General features: G+C 43.3%; 2 protein-coding genes across 3 annotated transcripts; one reads left to right on the top strand and one right to left on the bottom strand.

Annotated features, from left to right (window-relative positions):
* Nucleotides 1-8,019: 8,019 nt before the first annotated feature.
* il17a/f1 (interleukin 17a/f1) lies at nt 8,020-10,310 on the top strand. The gene is made up of 3 exons (XM_005923957.3): nt 8,020-8,624; nt 9,196-9,386; nt 9,478-10,310. The coding sequence occupies exons 1-3, from the start codon at nt 8,598-8,600 to the stop codon at nt 9,719-9,721; spliced, it is 462 nt and encodes a 153-aa protein (XP_005924019.1). The 5' UTR covers nt 8,020-8,597; the 3' UTR covers nt 9,722-10,310.
* Nucleotides 10,311-11,511: 1,201 nt separating this feature from the next.
* LOC102299570 (stathmin-4) lies at nt 11,512-17,942 on the bottom strand. Of its 2 annotated transcripts, XM_005923960.3 has the most exons (7): nt 17,527-17,942; nt 15,999-16,069; nt 15,822-15,917; nt 15,057-15,262; nt 14,352-14,516; nt 14,218-14,235; nt 11,512-11,889 (listed from the first exon to the last, which is right to left on the bottom strand). In XM_005923960.3, the coding sequence occupies exons 2-7, from the start codon at nt 16,009-16,011 to the stop codon at nt 11,881-11,883; spliced, it is 507 nt and encodes a 168-aa protein (XP_005924022.1). In that variant the 5' UTR covers nt 16,012-16,069; nt 17,527-17,942; the 3' UTR covers nt 11,512-11,880. The 2 variants fall into 2 exon arrangements, with proteins under 2 accessions (XP_005924022.1, XP_042077495.1); XM_042221561.1 differs by lacking the exon at nt 17,527-17,942 and having other exon boundaries at nt 15,999-17,509.
* Nucleotides 17,943-20,744: the final 2,802 nt, after the last annotated feature.

The raw sequence follows: 20,744 nt of genomic DNA, 5'->3' as shown, positions 1-20,744 counted from the left end.
ATCCACCAGTAAGAAAGAGAAACAGCTGCATGTGTGTAATCAGCCAATCAGAACAATGCATTTCATCTGTGTCTAGCATGGAAAGAGCTGCAGGTTTGAATGCATTCATAGTTCAGTTAGCCCCCATGTTTCAGTATTGTGTGTTTCCTTTTTCCATATTAGGTTCTCACAGAAGGTGCTGCCGTGGCTCCACCCCCTGCAGTGACATCACAGCGGAGCTGTTTGGTGTAGCTTTGATTGTGGTCTACCCTGAGGTTTGAGCTGAGAGAATTTCTATCAGAGCTGTCAGCATATTTCCTTTGACCTGGTTTGACACAGGAAACCCGACAAAACGAGGATTTATCTGATAAATCACTAAGTATTCAACCACTGCTGGTTACTGGCAGGGCTGTCAGGAGTTTTCACACAGCCGTGTGTCGATCAAGTTTCAAGGTAACCTGTGCAGCCTCACCAGCGACACCTGCAAATGCGATGAATACAAGGGGATGCCTTAGCTGTAGCGTTGTCTGTAGTGAGATAAAAATGTCTGACCTGAGGGTGGCGCTAAAGGAGAGGACAGCCAACCGTTATTGGCCTCCACGGCCAGAAACAAAGTTACTTCATCCTGTAAAGGCTCAGTGGAAGGGAGCGATGTAACAGTAAAAACGTTAGAAACTCTCATTTTCAAGGCAAAGAGACACCAGCCATACAACTTTTTGTGTCTATTAAAAATGTTATAACTTGCATTTTATGTCTGTGAAGGTTCTCAGTCATCCAGGTCATCGCAGTCTAAGGAGCTTGGAAAGAAAAGCGTCTGGACTTCTTTAAGCTGCAACTTAAAGAAGTCCAGACGCTTTTCTTTCCAAGCTCCTTTGACAACTTGCATTTTACTATTGTCATTTATTATAATATGTGGCACAAGAGCTGTACAGATTGAAAAAGACTTAAAAAGACTAGACTTAAGACACAATCATTTTATATCAAAAAACAGAATCCATGCAGTTTTATGCTTGAACTAAGATCTAAGGCAGCAGTAAAACGAAACCAGTGATCGAGACGTCAGATAATTTATTTTTTTTCTTGTTCTTAATCTCAGTGAGCTGTTGTAAACTACTGGAGGATAAATGCAGATAAACTGGCCTCTCTTTCCTCAAAGTAGTCACTGGAAGTAACTGAGGGGTCACAGGAACATTTAAAAGTGCTGCATCATCTGCATACAAGTTTATTTTTTCATCCAAATATTAAACAGGCTCAGCTTTGTAAACGTCATCGCAGAAAAACTGGGAGGTATTTTCAGACCTCGAAGTGTCTCTCACGTACACAGAACTTAAAGCCTAGCTTTAGCTATCTCGTTAGCTAGCTTTCCAACATAAATGGAACCAACCATGCACTCCTCCAAAAACCCAGCAGCCTGTTCTGGGCCGGAAAAGGGAGCGACAGCAGAGTTTTCCAGGAACGGGAGAAGTGTGACGAAACATCAAGGATTAAAAAACAGCATGAAAATCACAGACGGTGGCTGCAAATCACACTTTTATTGTTTTTACAACTTGATTTTCTTTTAAATCTTCATATGTTATAATTTTGCTCTTCTCTGCAGCTGGCTGATGGAGGAGCAGCCACAGACCAGCTGTACCACGTTATTTGGACACTGCCTCCATCTGACAACCGATGCTGTCTGCATAGAGACGGTCTGACCCACGCTCAGCCAATAAGAAGTTGAACAGCTTCATCTTCTTTAGGTAATTAGGTCTTTTTATAAGTTGTTGTCATAGAAACAGGGTTTTGTGTTTAAACTTATTGTTTCACTTTTTATAGCATGTAACCCATAATAGTAAAATTTACTATGTAATATTGCTGTATGCAATATAATAAAGAACAGTTTCACATTTACACACAATACCTTAAAACAATTTACTTATACAGTAAAACTGAATTCAGCCGGCAGGTAGTTTCTGTGTTTTGTGAGGCAAACTTAATCAAATCAGTTTTAGCTCCTCAAATATGTTTTATATCTGTTTTATTTTATGTAAAAGGTCAACAGAAATATTACAGAGACAGAGAAATATACTGTTGGAAACTCAGTTTAAAGTTTTGGCATGTGCTTTGTTTTTGGTTGTAATCACAGTTCTTGCACTTACCCAAATACAACTAACCTTTCTTCATTTTCCTAAGTAGACATGTAATGACTAATTTGACAAAAATTAAAGACACATTGCACTTTGACTGTAGAGATCATAAGCTTAATTTCCAGGCAGGGAAAGAGGGAATGAATGAGCCATGAATGAATGGGAATCTTAAGAGGCAGTTCTGAATGAATAAAACATTCCTGGATGTCACAAACTCTGTGGTTCCCCAAACCACAGCAGAGGCTCTGGTTAGCTCAGAAACCCCCCCTCCCGTCACTACTCTGACTTTGTTTCCAGTCACCGCAGCAGCACAGCTCTCAACACGCAGCAGCTCGCTCGTCAAACACGCCACACTGCGAGGATCACGTCCATCGAAAACTCAAACACCTACCTCATCTCTTTGTGCTGAAACTTCTGAATTACTGTGACCCAATTTTTAATTTCTTCTTGCTTTTGGTGAGAGTGGGAGGTAAACAATTTGTGGAAACAGCCTAAGAAACAAAATATCACCGTATTATGCTTACGAAATATCTGAACAAAAAAAAGTGCATACATGGCAAACTCAGGTTAATAACCTGAGCTCTCACTGAGTTGACCTGGATGTTGTTCAGGCCCGGCTGTGAATCCTCCCTGTCCTCTCTCTACTATCATAATACAGATTACTGAACTTATTTTTGTAGCAAAATAAAATTTGCTCTTCATTGTTCACATGAATTCTCTCCATCACGCTGAAGTAAATTAAAATGCATAAACTGCACGTCTTCGACCTTTACATAGTTCCTCCTGTTACGTAATCTTTGTAGAAAAAGGTGGATGTAAATAAAATTCACAGCAGAATCCTTGACAGGTGTGAGATCCTCTCTGTTTTCTCGGGGTTAAAATGTGTTGACCTAAATTGAAAGTATTTCTAGATGATGGATGGTCCTCTCTGAGGGAGAAGCTCTTCACCTTCCTCTGGATTATTCGCATTTTTTGTATATTGGTCTGTTAGTGTAGCACTTTGTTGTACGTGTGGAGATGAGGACCAAAGCCAGAGGTGAACTTACAGTGAGACAATTATTGACTGCTACAAAAATCCAAAAAGGTGAAACAGAAAACAAACCTGAACCCTGGGCTGGAAACCTCTGGAACAAGGTGAACAGACACTCTGACAAAGCACGAGGGGAGGCAGCGACTATATATTGTGTTTATACACCTCTCTGCATTTAATTATGAGTTATTATTCATAGCTCTCTTCTACAGGCGGTCTTTGTTCTGTCTTCCTCCCCTCACCCCAGCTAATTACAGCAGATGGCTCCGCCCCTCTTGGTGCCTGGCGCTGCCGGGAGTTTTTCCTTCCTACTGTCGCCAAAGTGTTTGCTTTTAGGGAGCTGTCTAATTATTGGGGGTTCTCTGTACTATTGTTGTGATTTTGGTTATGAATAAAATTGAAGTAATGATAATGGATTGGATTTATATAGCGCTTTACAATGCCACTATTCATTCACTCTCACATTCACACGCTGGTGGAGGCAGCTACAGTTGCAGCCACAGCTGCCCTGGGGAAGACTGACAGAAGCGAGGCTGCCATATCGCACCATAGGCCCCTCTGGCCAACACTAGTAGGCGGTAGGTGAAGTGTCTTGCCCAAGGACACAACGACCAGGACTGACAGAGAGCCCAGGGATCGAACCGGCAACCTTCAGGTTACAGATGCGCTTCCCAACCCCCTGAGACACGAGCTGTAGATTGAAATGAATTGAATGAAGGCACAGGAAAGCAGTTGGGGGAAGTGGAGACAGCTGGAGAGAAAAAGGCGTAGCTGAACTAAATCACAGAAGATGAGACAACGAAAGCAAAGCTAAAAGCAAAACATGAGGAACGCTAACTTTCAAAGCAGGACACGAGATGATTAAGAACACAAACTCACAGGCATGAACTTCATACAGGAGACTTAACACAACACTGAAAGAGGAATTAAATGCCAGAACCACTCAGGACCAAGACCCAGACTAAATACACGAAGAGGGGAAAAATACACGAAACAATAGAAATACTGAATATTTCAATACATGAAACGTGAAAGAGTAAAAAACTCAAAAACACTGAGTAAACTGACCAAGACCACAATAAACTGGGCTGGCTCATTAGGCATGCAGCTGATGGAGGGAGCACCTGATTTGCTTTTTGCTTTGAGTTCTATCGGTGCAGCATTTCACTATCACTCCGTCACGCTCATTTATTCATGAACAGCCAAAATCTTGTTTGAGATTAAAATTCAAGGAGTTCTGAAGCCCAATGAGATCAAACATTTTACAATCCAGTGGTCCCATATTGCAGCCAGTGTATTCCACTACACTGTAATCTGTAGTCACTACAGATTACAGATTACATGCCCCAAAATGTATTTTGTACCGTATTCCATTACATTACTCAATGAGAGTAACGTATTCTGAATACTTTGGATTACTTAATATATTATCAGGCTTTTTACAACTACATGAATGTCCTATTGCTGTGTGATTTATTACTATTACTGAAGGTTACTCTCCACACCAACACAACTTAAATCTTAATATAAATGAGTAACAGTAGGTGCACATTAGGTAAGGCTGCACTTTTTGCTGTGATCTCGTATAGAAAACTATTCAGCGCGTATATAAAACAGGTCCGCGGCTCTGAACCGTAGTAAAGGGACCTCTGGCTAATACGTCGGGTTCGTGTCGGCTCGTAGCCGAAAACTAGCTTTACTTTGTTGTCTGGGTCACTTTGCTAGTGAGAGACAGAGAGAGGCGTTGAAAGGCTGCTCCAACCGAACGTATTGTTTCGGAGGAAAACACGAACACGGCGTACAGTCGAGTCTTAACAGCTTACTTACAGCTGGGCTCGTCACGCACTCTTCTTGGCTGCAGTGGTTATTTTTTATTTACATGCTTCCAGCTCCCGTTTCTGCTCGGTGACAGCTCGTACTTTTCCTTTCTCTCCCTCCCTCGCTCACAGACACATCACGGGTATGGCGGTCCATTCTCCCTTTATAAAAGGTAACTGTAACAGAATACAGTTACTCATATTTTGTATTTTAAATACGTAACGGCGGTACATGTATTCTGTTACTCCCCAACACTGTTAGCAGCACTTGGTGAAGGTGGGGATGAAGAACTTTTAACAGGAAGAAACCTCTAGGCTTACACAGATCAGCTCAATCAGTTGAATATCTTCTGTGTTCATGAAGACAGAAAAAAAAATTGTTGCCTGTGGAAATATTTACACGTTTTTGTGAAATCTAACACATTGAAACCTGAACTCCACTTCATTTAAGGAAAACAATGGTAGTGGTGAGCATAAACCAGCTCCAACATAGTGGGGCGCTATACCATGCTGCTCAACGCATACACATAAAAGCTGAAAGAAAGAGGGGACGGATGCTAGTTGATGTGCAAATTGTTTTTTATCTCACGTTTCCATACGAGGCACTCGACACCGCAGTGGCAGAAAAGATGTGACGTGACAAATCAGATATAAATCCGATTTAAATGTGATTTAAATCCGACCCACAGACGTCACTTGAGGGTCCTAATGAATTTTGGCCTCCTACGTGTTGTTTGGTGACGGAAAGTTGATATTGAAGGCAGACGATTTCAGAGCAGATGGAGGCTGAGTCGCCTACGCCTTTGATGAGTGCGGAGAGAAGCCGGTGCACTTCATTAGCATGAGAGTTTATTTCTGTTATAAGCTTGAATCCATGCAACAGCTGAAACATGAAGCCAGAGCACAAGTTTCTCTGATTCAGGCCAAATCCAAAAGTGACAGATCGCAAACGTTAGTCTGCATCGTGCAGGGAAGCTACGCTATCTATGCTGAGATCTTTTTCATGAAATTTCCCACACAGCTTTCGAGACATAATGTTCATACTGGTGAAACAGCTGCTGTGAGACTTAAAGAGATGTGCAAGAGCAGAAACTGCAAAAGTCAAGGGTGATGTGTTACAGCCTGAACACATAATGTTTGTTCCATGCACTTTTAAAGGCAGTGCATGACAGACATGCACCTTCAGATAAATTGATGCATGTACGTACATTATATATTTATAATGGTGTGCTCCTGATTTCCCAGCATCAGCTGTAATTGTTACAAAGAGCACCTCCCCCAGAGGAATAAGGCCTGTCTAAATGGTGCAAACAGATAATATTAAATCCAGATAGCGTTGCATGGTAGTAGCATGTAGTTTATAGCTTCATTTTTAATTTTATTCATGTTGTGTTATTTCTATTTACTCCGGCCATGTTCTTTTACAGTAACTACATTTTGCGGGTAAAATAAAAACGAAAGAGGTATGAGGTTGATTTTTAAATACGAGTTTCGAATGCGGTGACCCTTTTCTTACCTTAAATGGCATGTGAACATTTCATTGACAGATGTAGAACAAAGTTAAGATGATAATGAGCATCCTGAGGCTGTGAAGTGATGCAGAAAGCAGAAAATTACTGATAAACATCAAGCTTTCAATCAAACCAGGTCACATACTGTAGGCTGCAAGAAAACAGAAGAAAACAGTGATGATGCTGCACTTTAGACCAGCCTGAGTCACAACACGACTGCAAATCAGGTCAGAGATTGAAGCGCGCTCGCATCCTGCGATCATGGCTGATGCTGCAGCTCTGGCAACGCAACAAAACACACATCTCAAAACTCCGGCGGAGGTGAGGCGGGAAGACGATTCACGGGGTCTCAGGATGAGGTGATGTCACACTGGACTGTTGCATCAGTCATACTGGAACATTATGGAGGCTGTGATGCAACAAAGTGTGTCAGACTGAATTAACACTCAGATTTAACAATTAACCTCTTCTCGCTTGATTTGATACGTTTGATTTAAAGAAACAAAGACATGTTGAGTTTCTAAACTGACATGAAATCCTTCAAAGTTTCGGTTTTGTTAATATTTAAAAATCATCCTTCCGAGACATTAAAAGTGGTGTTCCACAGGGTTTTGCTCTCTGTCCACTTCTCTTTTGTTTATGATCTGAGTATTTCAGAGACTGCTGGAATTTTCCTGCACAAGCTTCTCTACAATTTGCAGAGAGTGGTCCAGAAAAGGGCAAATATCCAGCGAGCAGCAGTTCTCTGAGTGAACATGCTTGTTGATGCTGGAGGAGAATAGCCACCCTGCTTTGAGCCAAAGGGAAGGCAACAGCAACTCTGATAATCACTCTTTAAAACTGAGATATGCATAGGAGGGATTTCTGACACAACATGAAATTTTAAAACTGACAATGAAAGAAAAATGAAGAGCAAAAACTAAAACAAGTTGGTATTTCTGTATAAAGCAGACAGCTGTGAAGCCTCAAGCTGCAGCTCGAGACTTTGATCTTTTCACTCATTATTTTAATTTGATTCCTTTGCATAAACACGAGTAGGACTCAGACTGGCCTGCAAAGTGTTAACCGAGCTTCTTTGTTGATAATGAAAACAAGAACATTCTCTGTAAATTCAGCTCCACGATGTCACAAACACAACACAGACGCCGTATTGTAACAAATATACAAATGTAAAGAACCAAATAATCGAAAAAAGCCACTTCAAAGGAGTCACGTGTGATAACATCATCTACAATCATGATAAGGACTGTTGAAGGGCTGGATTTTGCTTGTTACCACATTATATAAAACACGAAATGAAGATCTTTCTGGGCTCTTTGATAGTAAAGACTGGCGACCGCAGATGATGGCTGATAAGCCGACTGCAGATGGACGATCTGAAACTCAGTTTAGAGATAAATGTAAAATATTTACTGAAGGAATCAGATGCTGACGACATATCAGGAGGAATAATGCCACTGAATGTACATGTACAGTATTTAGACAGTAACACGTGTTGCTTTGGGCTCTTTCACTGTAAATAATAACGGATTATTTACTACATTAAACAATTGTGGCGTAGAGAACTGTGTGGGCGATTCAGGCCTTTAGCACAGAGCACCGAAAGTTCAGCTGTCTTGAAGCGTTTAAACAGATGCACTTTAATTGTATGAAGAATTATCATATCGTGTGCTAAGGTGAAGACCTGAGACGCCAGAGGATGAGCTGACCTAAAAAAATCTGCATCAAATTTTCTTTGTGTGCCAAAAACTTTAACCTCGAGATCGAACGCGAAAGTGGGTCGACGTTCAAGCCTCGTCATGTATTCTGTGTGGTTTAGAGATGAAGATCAAAGAAGAGGGAGAGAGAAAAGAAGGTGACATCATGAGAGGAGGTGTCATTCACCATAAAAATCTGAGCAGCTCCGAGTTGCAGTCACACAGAACACCACGAAACAAGAAGGAAGACGACACCATAGCCTGACCCTCCGCTTTCTGACAAGAGCCAGCAGAGCCTGAACCTCCAGCAGAGCCTGAACCTCCAGCAGAGCCCCAGGGTTAAAAAAAAACACCCAATAACTTCTCGACCTGAAAAAACCCCAAAAACGAAACAACCAGAACATCCGACCGAAGAACAAACAGAGAAACCCGGCAGCATGTTTTCAGCGACAAACAAAGTGACGGTAAGAAAACGCTCGCCTGTGTTAGCTGTTAGAGACGCCACTAAAAGCTTTATCGAACCTCCAAATTAAATGATTACGTAGCTATACAACTTGCAAAGGTTGAAATGGTTTGTCATGATTATTTTTCACAATCTCAGGGGTTACTGATAAATTAACACAAGAAACTTCCATTCGGCACTCATGTAATGCAACAGTGCCACAAAAACAACAACTGGTCCCTTATTCTTCTTTTATTTTACATTTTATTCACTTAAAAAACGACATTGTCTGGAAGTCCTCTGTTACGTCATCATAAGAACAAGTTTTACAAACATGTGTTGATTTTATGAAAAAAAATAATTCTCCGTCACTGCCTCTTCCTGCTAAAATGACGTTCTTCCTCACCACAGTCTCCGGTCACTCCGGTTTTATCGCTGATATTGCAGGCTTACAATATAAAGTGTCATCTATAGATAACCCTGGATTTTGAAATTGTATCTTGCAGTATCTCATTGAAAACTGAGAAAAAGTTTTTACAGTGACGTTATCTGAAAATGGGGACCATAAACGTTTTGTGGCTTCTCTTCCTCAGGCCGCCTGTGTCGTGGCAATAATGATGATGATGATGATCACAGAGGCAGCGGCCATGCCGAAGACAGGAAGGACACACAAGCATGGTGCAACGCTTGAAACAGTCTCCCTGCAGCTGGACGCCAAAACTCTGGAAACCCACAGACACACCAGGCTGCTGAACAACGCCTCCATCTCGCCATGGACGTACAAGTGAGTGACAAACTGTGGCATGGCCCTTTAATCACGGGGCTTACAGAGCTCTTTTAATCATCTTTTGTCCCCTCGCTTTCTCCATCCTCAGCGTCACCACCGACGACACTCTGTTCCCTCCCTTCCTGTCGGAGGCTCACTGCCTGCTGCAGGGCTGCCTGAACTTACAGGGCCAGGAAGACCGGAACCTGGAGTCCAGACCCATCATGCACCAGGTGCTGCTGCTGCGGCGCATCAGGCCAGAAGGGTCGGCAGACTACCACTACCGCCTGGAGTCCCGCCTCATCTCGGTGGGCTGCACCTGTGTCAAGCCTGTGGTCCGAATCCAGCAATGAGGACCAGCAAAACGGGCTCATGTACGGAAGACCGGGAATGTCGAGAGAAAACGAAATTAGGGGTCCATACATGTAAAATGCAGAATTACCTGCATGTAAATACGAAAATCCGACAAAAGCGACAAAAATCTGATAATATCTAATTTAAATAATTTTATCTGTCAGAGTACGTTTATTTAAATGAATGACGAGCTGATGACCAACAGACTGACTTCAGTCTGCTGTTTCATCTCAGTGACTTAGTGAAATGCTGCTTAGCGTTAACCCTGCCATCTTTTTGTTTTATGTATATTTCCAGCGATTATTATTATTATTATTATTATTAATAATAATAATAAACAGCTCACATTTACTCCAGAAATAGAAAATGGGAGAAACTACACAACCAAACGCACACTGTAGCTGAGATTTAAAAGCAGAGATTTATTTCATATTCTTTCTGTTATTTATGGTTTAAAGTAATTTAATTTTGTTTTATTTAAGTATTTTGTGCTCTTCAGTAGATATTTATTGACTCTTAATGTATTTATAATCCAGAATCTGACTCAATAAAAAACCTGAACCAAGTAGTAAAGTGTGACTGTTTTATTGTTGAATTTAAAATATAATGTGATTTCTGTACATTATCATCATCATATCATAATCCTTTACAATGATGTTGCAGTGATAAGCAGCTGTAAACACTGTACACACGTCGGTCCGGTCACTCATTCGATGCAGCAGGGTGCAGCAAACACCACCGATGTCTCAGAAGCGTTGTGTCGCGTCCATTTCACACAGGAAAGACAAAGAGATGCGTAACTGGTGGGAAACAAACCTAAAGGCAGAGTTTGAAACAGAAAAACCCTCACTTCGGTTGGATTTGTCTTAATCTTTTGGTTGCGCTCACTCTTCCCGGCTAGCTCTGGCTCTTCTGGGGGGACACTGAGGTGTTTCCAAACACGCAGACGGTCTCCTCCCTGTAGGACACGCCCAGGAGGAAACAGGTCATCTAGGAAACGCCCATTAGGCATCCTGGTCAGATGCTCAACCACCTCAGCTGACTCTTTTTGGGGTGAGTCTACTCTGAGGTCCTCACCCCCTCATCTCTTTCGGTCACCACACTCCGCTCGGGGCCATCGGTGAGTGCAGGAGCGTAGACTGACTGACGGCTTCGCCTCGACGCTCAGCTCTCTCTCATCATCACAACAGAACCTGGGAGTCAATCTCTCCTGCGCCACGCTTCCCTCACTAATGACAAATATCCAGAGACACCGAGTCTGAGCGATCCAAACCACATCATCTGTGAAACAGCAAAGATGTGATGTCTCCACCCCTGCACAGCGCCTAGAACGTCTGCCTTTAAAAGTAGGAAAAGAGCGGGTGAAATGAGCTGCCCTGGAGGGCAGCGCTGTTTTGGTTTGGGGATTTTAGGCTGTGGTTTGACTTCCTGTGTAGCGGTGATTTCATTGTTGGTAATCTCACCTCTACGACTAAGTTCAGCTCTATTTTTGCTGATGTTTGTCTTAAATTGACCTCAGAAACACTAACTCGTCTTGGACTCACTTTCAGTGATCTTGACTCTAATCCTAAAGGTCAAAATGGATCTGCTTGCTGCTTATTTTATACCTACAGATGCCACTAGATGTCGCTAAAGAGCCACATGCAATGATTTAAACGATCCTGCAGATGGCGCTGTTTGATTGAGATCAGCTGTAATTCCACACATCCTTCATTTCAGTTAATTTTGACGTTCAAAGTCCGAGAGGAAGGTTTCCTTTTAGTCGTAGGGGATGGATCTGGTTCATGTTAGGCCCAATTCATGTTTGGTTGATAGGCACACACATTCACACACACATGAGCACATTGGCACCGTTGGCATGGAAACAAAGCACAGTAAAACCCCTTCAAACCATCTAACGACGACTGAATCTGCTGCGTCCGTCTCGTTATAAAGAGTTCGTCTTGTTAAAGAGAGTCCTGGTTGTACAGAGGAGTTGTTGTGCAGTCGGTCTTGCCCTCTGCCCTCCTCATCGTCTTCTTCTCTTACTCTTTTCAGAGCTACTTCCTGTCAGTCTCTGCGCCGGAGTAGCACCAGCATCCCGGCACATCAAATATCAGCTCATCAGCCCTCCAAAATGGCTTCCAAATAAGGTTCAGCTTGTGTTGTGATCAGGCCATCAAGACACCTGGGAGCGGAGAACAGGAGGCTGTTGTTACCACAAACACTCACATTTAAAAGAGGAGGAGGTGAAGATATTAAAAAGCTTAAAACCTGCAGGGATATGAGCTACAGGCTCTCACTAAACATATTTCTGTACCTCTGGCACCTTTTTCTGGTTTGGTCTAGACCAGGGGTCTCGAACTCCAGGCCTCAAGGGCCGGTGTCCTGCAGGTTTTAGATGTGTCCTTGATCTAACACAGCTGATTCAAATGGCTAAATGACCTCCTCAACATGTCTCGAAGTTCTCCAGAGACCTGGCAATGAACTAATCATTTGATTCAGGTGTGTTGACCCAGGGTGATGTCTAAAACCTGCAGGCCACTGGCCCTCGAGGCCTGGAGTTCGAGACCCCTGGTCTAGAACCTTTTGATCCAGTAAAAGTAAAACTGCTTTATATCTGCAAATTGCAATTATTTTGTCAGTTTTGCTCTCTCCTCTTCACATCCTCCAGGTAACCTGTTACATGTGAATCTAAGGGTAGGCTTTGACTTTGGTTACTGTCCAAACACTCATTCAGTGTTTAGAACGGTCTGGAAATGCCACATTGAAAACCTTTCATGCCAAAATAACTGAACAAGGCTTTTTTTGAAAGGTTACATCATTGCTTTTTAGCACGTGACTCAAACAGAACCCAAATCAAACGCTGAACGAGTGATCGGTGACCCGGTGGATGTTAAGAGACGAAATGTCACAGTCTCACTGTGGTTGGTCAAAAACGGCAGCTCTGACAATCACAATGAGAAACCTGTCTGAAAGTTGTTCTGCCGTTCTTCAGAGATCCAACAACTATTCAATTTCTATTCAATTTTATTTTTGTAGCATCAAATCACAACAGCAGTCGCTTCAAGGCAAGGTAAAGACTCTACAATAGTAGCTATTAAATGGACTGCTATAACAGGGACCCACTCATCGCTAACTCTATGCTATCAGAACCCCCCAAAAGTTCCTTTAAGCTTGTCTCTCTTATTCAGGCGGCTGTTATGTTAAAATTGGATCACAGCATCACACTGTTACCCACTGCAATCAGAAATAAGGCTAAGAGATCATTGTTTCAGTCTTAAAAAGTTATTGTTGTAAAATAATTCATGGTTTTAGGGCCACCGCTTGTGTTTTGAAAGGTTTCACCTCAACCACAATATCCCAACAACGACCATCGGATATTCATGTTGCCTCAGTTTCTCTCTGAGTATCCCAAACCCAGCTCCTTCCCAACCCTGTGCTATTAGAAGAATTTTGGCATTTCTAACTAAATAACCTCTACCTGTTAACTCATTTCAGTAACTAATAGGTTACTCCTCCTCGTTACAGAACGTTCCTTCCTCGTGAACTGCGTCTGTCTGCATCACAGTGCCGGGTGTTTCGACGAGTCTCAAGTTTGACGAGTTGTTTTCAGACTTCTATCTTTGAGTCTTGACTTTGATGTTTTGACTTCACCTTTGCCTTGTTAGAGTTTTTACTCAGACCAATCTTGGTCATGTTTTTCCATCTTTTAAGATAATTTTTATCACCATGCTGCAGTTTTGGTAGCTTATAAACGTGAACTGTCAATGACTTGGGTTACGTCCACACGTACCCGGGTATTTTTGAAAACGCAGATTTTTCTATGCGTTTGCACCTTTCGTCCACACGTAAACGGCGTTTTTGGTCACTGAAAACGGAGATTTTTAAAAACGCCTGCCAGGGTGGATATTTTCGAGAACTCCGTTTTTGCGTTTACGTGTGAACGAGGAAAACGGAGAAAACGTCAAAGGTGTGCGCCTTTTTTGACGTCACACTGTGCGCCACGTTATTGTTTCGGTGAAATGAATTTCTACAATACTGTTTCTGTTAATTCTACTCTCTGCAGTGTTTAAATGCTTACATATACACACAGTTACTGTCCCTCCACACATACGACTCGGTTCTGCTTCTATGCCCCAGCTTTGTTTACTTTTTCCCACCGAGGCTTCTAGACTTCTGATTGGCCAACATTTCTACACGGTTAGGAATATAGCGCCACCTGCTGCTTTGGCATGTTCATAGCAGTGTTTTCCTTCATTTCTGCCTTTACGTGTGGACGGGATTATTTTTTAAAACGAAAACGGAAAATCTCCGTTTTCAAAAATACCCGTGTACGTGTGGACGTAGCCTTGATTTGACTGCATGTTTGCGTCTTGAGTCTATAGTGTTTCTGTAGTTGTTTGTACATTAAGCCTCATTAAGAGTTTTCTCCCAGAAAAAGCAACAGAGATTAAAATAAAAACTTTTGTCTCACAGTTTCTACCCAGATTCGCTCTTTTTCAGCCGTGCTCACCTCCACGCTGTGCTTGTCCTGAAAGACACAAACAGAAACCACACAGGCTCCTTTTAGTGATTTATTTCCAGAGTTCCGATTTTATTTTCAGTAAATGAAGGTAACATCTCGCAGTGTAAAACCGTGGTCCTCACCTCCTCGTGGAGCCTCTCCTGTGAGGCGTTCAGGTGCATCTGCCGCTGCTCCATGTTGGCGGTGGCGCGATGCTCCTGACACTCTTTGGCCAAAGCTTTCTGAGCGACTTCCCGCTCGTGCTCCCTCCTCTCGGCCAGGTGCTTCAGCAGCTCCGCCTCCTGACACTAGAGCGAGTCAGATTGTTACTGAGTTTCATCCCTTTACACTGATGCAGGGTTCTCAAAAATCTTGAAATGTATTTGTCTGAACAGACACGTAGAACAATTTGAAAGAACTTGTGGCGTTCCTCAGAGTTCGATTTTAGGGCCCCTAATTTTTGTAGTAACATCTGGATGGACTGCAATTTAAAACTGCACAGACATTCATGGTGACTTGAGGGTGAATCTGTCTGACTACTGACTCTATGAGCCTCACATCTCTGTTTTTATTGACATTTCTCTTAAACTCTTTGAAGAATTTCCATAAATTGTGCATTTCATATATGTTTGTTCTCCTTAGCGTGAACTGTACTAACTTGTTTATCGCAGTGAGACCAAATCAGGTCAACATTTTAATTTGTCCAAGAGGCAATACGAGCAAAACTGTTAAACATCAATTAATTAATGTTACACACATTAAAAATATTTAAATGTTTTTAAATAAAACGTCAAATTTATGACCTTAAACACTTTTAGGTCACCTACTACTTTGACACACATACACACCTTCCTCCTTTCCTGAGCAGCATCCAGTTTCTTCTGGATCTCCGCCAGCGATGGTTTCTGGCGAGGCGGTGTCGTGGCCCTGAGCTCGGGGGCGCCGTCGAAGGTGGGTGGCTTCAGAATGACCTCGAAGGCCTGGCCACTCGCTCGCTTGCTCAGTTCGATCACCTCCATGTCCCGGATGTTGCAGAGGTTCAAGTCCACCACGCCTGCAGTTGCAGAGAGAGGATGAGGCGGTGAGATGAAAAGAAGCCGTGGTTATTATGGTTTCATTTGGCTGACTTCGTTGTTGGGATTGACGCTAAACTACTGTTTTGTACATCTTCCTCGAACATGGACCGATTGAGCTCTGCAACTTTTAAAACATTGGTTTTCACTGGTGCTCTGACCAGAGCTCCCAGTGCATGAGATTCAGATTTTTATGACTCATTAATGGGCTGGTTGATAAACTGTACATCGCAAAATTTGATGATTTATTCAACACTGAATATAAACGTGTTTCCATTCAGAGAAAGCTCAGCCTCGAAAGGTTCAGCCTGCAGCTTTTTGGGTAAATATTTTGTGTTATTTACATTTCATATCATTCTCTGGTTTCATTTACTGGTATGACCAACTAAAAGCAGCCTCAGCATCGTCTTTCCTGCTGTAGCTCATAGACAGGTTGAGCCTGAATCTGTAGTCCTTTTTCACTGCAGACATTGTGACTGTTTTTAGCAGGACACCATTACTTCCTGTCTTGCGGGACAAAGGTGACTTTGTGCTACTGACCTTCCTTCTTGTTGGCCGCCGGCTCTCTGGGCTCGGGAAGGATGCAGGAGCAGAAGAGAGACACCAGGGGGAGGTCTCGCATCTTCTCCCTGTAAGCTGGAACATTCAGAGGGAAAAGATATAAAGAAAAGCTGCAGACAGGACTGAGAGATAAAAGCAAAAAGAAAAGTCGTTTACCTGCTAGAGTCATCCTGCTGCTGCTGCTGCTGTTCTCAGTCAAAGACACTGTGGTGAGGTAGAGTCTGTTCCTGCAGAGAGACACATCTAATCAGTGGAAGCCGATGAACAACAATGCCTCTCAGGCAGCAACACAAACATCAAACCCTGCACGAGCCGCATCTTTGCTCTTGCTGTTTCATCCGCAGCTCGCTCGTCCGCTGTGATTCAGTGTCATTTTGCTTTCTCAGGTTCACACACTAAGAATATCTCTGCCATCGATTCGATTTAAAGGTCAGCTTTTGCTCACGATGCAGCTTTTCTCGGCTCGTGTGAGTCATTCACACGAGAAGATTCGACACCTGCCACTGATTTGCTTCGGGAGCTTAAAATAATCCACTCAGTGTGACGAATGAATCAGCAGCAGAGACACGAGGAGCCGCTCGGGCTTTGGCCTCCGAAGCGAAGCCGCCGTTGCAGAGAGAAACCCTCAGTGTGCCCCAGAAACAAAAACTCAGCAGCTTTTTCTGCTGTTCCCTCATCAGAGATCATTCAGATCACATGTGCAGGAACATCATCACTTTCTTCCGTGTAAGGCTTTACAGAGAGATTCTACAGATCTGTCTCGGATTCACACTGACCTCCACAGTTCTAAGAAATGTAAAGATTTAAAAGCAGACTATGGTTGTATTTGTAGTTTTGTCTGCATCTGTTATGAAACCACAGCAAACACGATGTTATCTGAACTTTCCTGCAGATAAACTCTGATCTGTTCTGAAAGCCTGGTAAACACGATGTTACTCAGTCACTGCAGCAAATTACAAACTGCATGAAAATCATTTGAATTTCAAAGTCAACTCCAGCTATTATCCAAGCCTGCTTAAGATTCATCTTTCACTACAAGTTCATCTTTTAAGCTATTTGCATTTGATCATTTCAAGTCTGCAGCCCAGAAAATGAAGAAAATACCAACATTTATCTCCACAAACTGCATTTCTAATTCTAAACATAAGAAGGCAAAAAGATTCAGAGAGTAAACGGAGAAAAGCAGCAAAGCTCTACTTTGTAAATGAGGAGGCATATTTATGTTTACATTTGCTTTTTTCTGCAGAAATTGATTAAAAACATGAATTTGTTGCAAAATTTAAATGCAAACGCAAACACAATGTCCTAACTTTGTGTGTGTGTGTCACTGCGTGCATCTGTGAGTGTGTGTGTGTGCATGCTCTCAGCGATGATGTCATTGTTGCCAGAAAGCACATCGCCTTCTGCAGAGATGAAGGAGCTGAACTCAAACAGCAAACCGAACGAAACAAAAACTGAAGAAGAAAATGGAGAGAAAATACGCAGGAGAGGATGCATGAGAGCGAGAAAGGAGGAAGAGATGAAGAGAAACTGCAGAGGAACAAATGCAGGAACAAAGAAACCGAGTCACAGCCGAGAAATCTGCTTTTATCGCCTCATCTTTCTGCTCTGAGCTGCAGAAAATGTAAAAAAAATAATAATAGAAATAATCAGTGTGGGGTGAACGAGTGGATCTGTCACTCACCCTGCAGCGATGCTCGCTCCAGCTCTTCTCTGTTCACACTGAAGATCTGCAGCTCAGCAGCATCAGCACCACCACACAGCAGCCCAATACATGACATCACCCACCAGCCCTCTGATTGGCCAGCAGGGATGCTGGGCCGCGATTGGTCCAGCAGGGCAGAGGAGGAGAAGGAGAGGAGGAGGAGGTGGTGTTGGGTTATTTCAGAGGAAACCTCCTGACCAGTAAATGAAAGCTCTTCATCAGAATCAGGAGGACAAACTTTGTCACTTACTGAAAGAAACATTAATGTGTTAAAGATGAAAAATCAACAGAAATTAAGCAGCGATCAACTTTCCTGGGATTTCATGTGTGCAGCACCAACAAGGGCTTCATGGAAGCAGCAGCACAGGCCGAGAGGCCGAGTCCCGACAACAACACAGAAAACATTCAGGCGGTTTTAAAAAGATAAAATCTTTCTTCTAAGAGGCAAAAATGTAAAAAAAAAAAAAAGACGTGAAACAAGCAAAAATATTAATGCTTTTAATGTGAAAGGGACATCCTCTGTCCACAGGAGCAGGACAGAGGTGAGCCTTCAGTCACCGTGTTTATTAAAATAAGATCTGTATCTGCATGTGCTGCATGCACCATGAGGCTACAGAGTTCTGCAAGGTCAAAGGTCATTTGATTCTAACTTAAACAGCTCTACCAAGTCAGAAGTACTTCTGAGGTCACGAGGCTCTGGCGGTGGGGGGAAGGATGTTTTTATGACTCACCTGTTTAAACTGTATTGAGGGTTAAAGCAGGGTGGAGGAACTCCAGGCCTCGAGGGCCGGAGTCCTGCAGCTTTTAGATGTGTCCTTGATCCAGCACAGCTGATTTCAATGTCTAAATGACCTCCTCAACATGTGTTGAAGTTCTCCAGAGGCCTGGGAATGAACTAATCATTAGATTCAGGGGCGCTGACCCAGGGTGAGATCTAAAACCTGCAGGACACCGGCCCCTGAGGGGCCCACCTGTGGCTTTGCATTATCAGGGGCGTGGCCTCCCTGATGGACAGGTGGCTAACGTTTTCTTCAAACTTTGACAGACTGCAGTCTGAATGCAGTTTGGGAACAAATATTGATTTTCCTGCAGAAAATGCTGGAAACACCTAAACATTACAAACTCTGGATTTACTTTCAACAACTTTTCAGCAGCTTGTTAACATCACATGACCTTTGACCCTTGGTAGCGAGCTGCAGAGGGATGATTCTTTATGCAGAAAAAGCATGAAGGCACACTCCAGGCCTCAGGATGAAAATCCTCCCACATACATTTGCTGCTGGGCGAATTAACGAGAGAACGTGGAGATGAAGTGTAAGGTGAGCCGGCTCTGCTTTGATCCGGTCTGATCCAGTTTGCTGGGTCGGCGTGCTTCTGAGGAAATGTCAGCGCTAAATTTACCGACTGACAAAGAAGCGTTACTCATCCTCGGCACACAAACACAAATCTGTGCTTGAGCTCAACGCCTCCATCTGTCACCGAGCTTCGCAGCCAAACAGTCTGCTGCTCTCCGCTCGCAGGACAAACCCACAGCGATGGAGTCCAGAGAAGACAGCTCGCACATCCACGTCTCGAACCGCTTTCAGCATCGATTAGGCTGCAGACAGTTCTGATCGATCAGTCATGCTTTGGGCCAAGTCCGAACAAGGTGCAATTTGGGGGGAGGCACGTGAGGATATTTCACACAGACATGTGGCACGCGGCAGGAAAGCACCTGCTTCAGATGGAAATATTTGTGGATAGCAGGCGAGCAGCAGAAGCGCAGGAGCGTAAGCTGCACCGTCAGCTTTTAAAGGTCATTTTAGCAGCTACCCGCTGCAGAAGCCAAGTTAAACTTTCACCACTAGGGGGCACTGCTTGTATTGAGATGCTTTTGGATGATTTTGGATGCTTGGGAATTCTCAACGTCACACTGAGAATTCCCAAGCATCCAAAAATATCCATGGGTTCCCGACGGGCCAAGACAAACGCAGAAAAGAAACGCATAAACGGACCCAGCGTCAGTCAAGAGTGACGCCAGCATCACGAACAGGGTGGAGCATATGACCCAAACGCTCGACAGAAGCCAAGTTTGATTCCTGAGGGCATTTACTGTGTCTTCCCCCGAGCGCGCTCCGCTGTCCTGTCTGAATAAAGACTAAAGAGCCCAAAAACCGTGGGCGAGGTTACTAATCTAATCTCTTAATCTTAGTCACATGAGAGTGGTTCAATAAAACACAGAAAATGACCTGGGAGTGACCACTGAAGGACTGAACTCCAGCTCCCATGATGCACTGCAGCAGAACATAATGTTCTCACGAGCTGCCCCCAACTCTGAACCAGATGATGTAATGCATCTGCAGTGTGTGTGTGTGTGTGTGTGTGTGTGTGTGGAGACAAGGTGAGCCAGAGGCTGCAGCAACAAGGAGAAGGAGAAACCTCCACATCCCAACTGATGATGTCATCTGCAGCCAATCAGCTGAGAGTGCTCAGAGCCACACCTTCTGTGTGTGTGTGTGTGTGTGTGTGTGTGTGTGTGTGTGTGTGTGTGTGTGTGTGTGTGTGTGTGTGTGTGTCTCTGATGTAAAATCGGGTTATGGATTCAGCAGAAACAATAACACATTGTGCTTTTATTTGAGCACTAAGGTGTTGCTGCAGAACAGAAATGAGGCTGTTTGCAGCAGTGCAATAGAGTAGAATAGAATAGAATAGATGTGACGGGAACAGAGGAGGCGGGGCTCTGGCCAGTTCTGCAGGATGCTTTTGAGGACAAACAGCAGCAGAATAACTGGAAGAGGTGACATCACCTCTGAGGCCGTAAGATGATGTCACCAACAATGAGGTCATTGCAATGAAATGGATTCGGAGTGATGTCATAATAATGGGACTGAGTAAAAGCAAGAAAGTAAAGTGGATGAGTCATGCAGCTGAGGTGAGACTGGACAAACACATTAGCGCATCTTTTACTCGTGCTGTGAGGACATAACCTGCAGTGTTACACAAACAGAATTAGGTAAGGGTCACGTTAGAGTAAGATTAAGGTTTTAATCAGGTTAGGTTGAGCTCAGAGTAACGTTGAGAAAACGTTTGTGTAAGGTTAGATTTAGAGGGTTGGACAAAGGTACTGATTAGGGCTGAACGATATATCGCATTTGCGATAATATCGCGACATGATCAAGTGCAATTTTCTAACCGCAAAGGCTGCGATTATACTCTGG

This window comes from Haplochromis burtoni, unplaced genomic scaffold, assembly GCF_018398535.1.
Source record: "Haplochromis burtoni strain Fernald_Lab_line unplaced genomic scaffold, NCSU_Asbu1 Contig_69, whole genome shotgun sequence".
In the NCBI taxonomy this organism is placed as follows: domain Eukaryota; kingdom Metazoa; phylum Chordata; class Actinopteri; order Cichliformes; family Cichlidae; genus Haplochromis; species Haplochromis burtoni.
The sequence above is the reverse complement of the archived record's forward strand: the minus strand, read 5'-3'. Positions and strand labels throughout refer to the sequence as shown.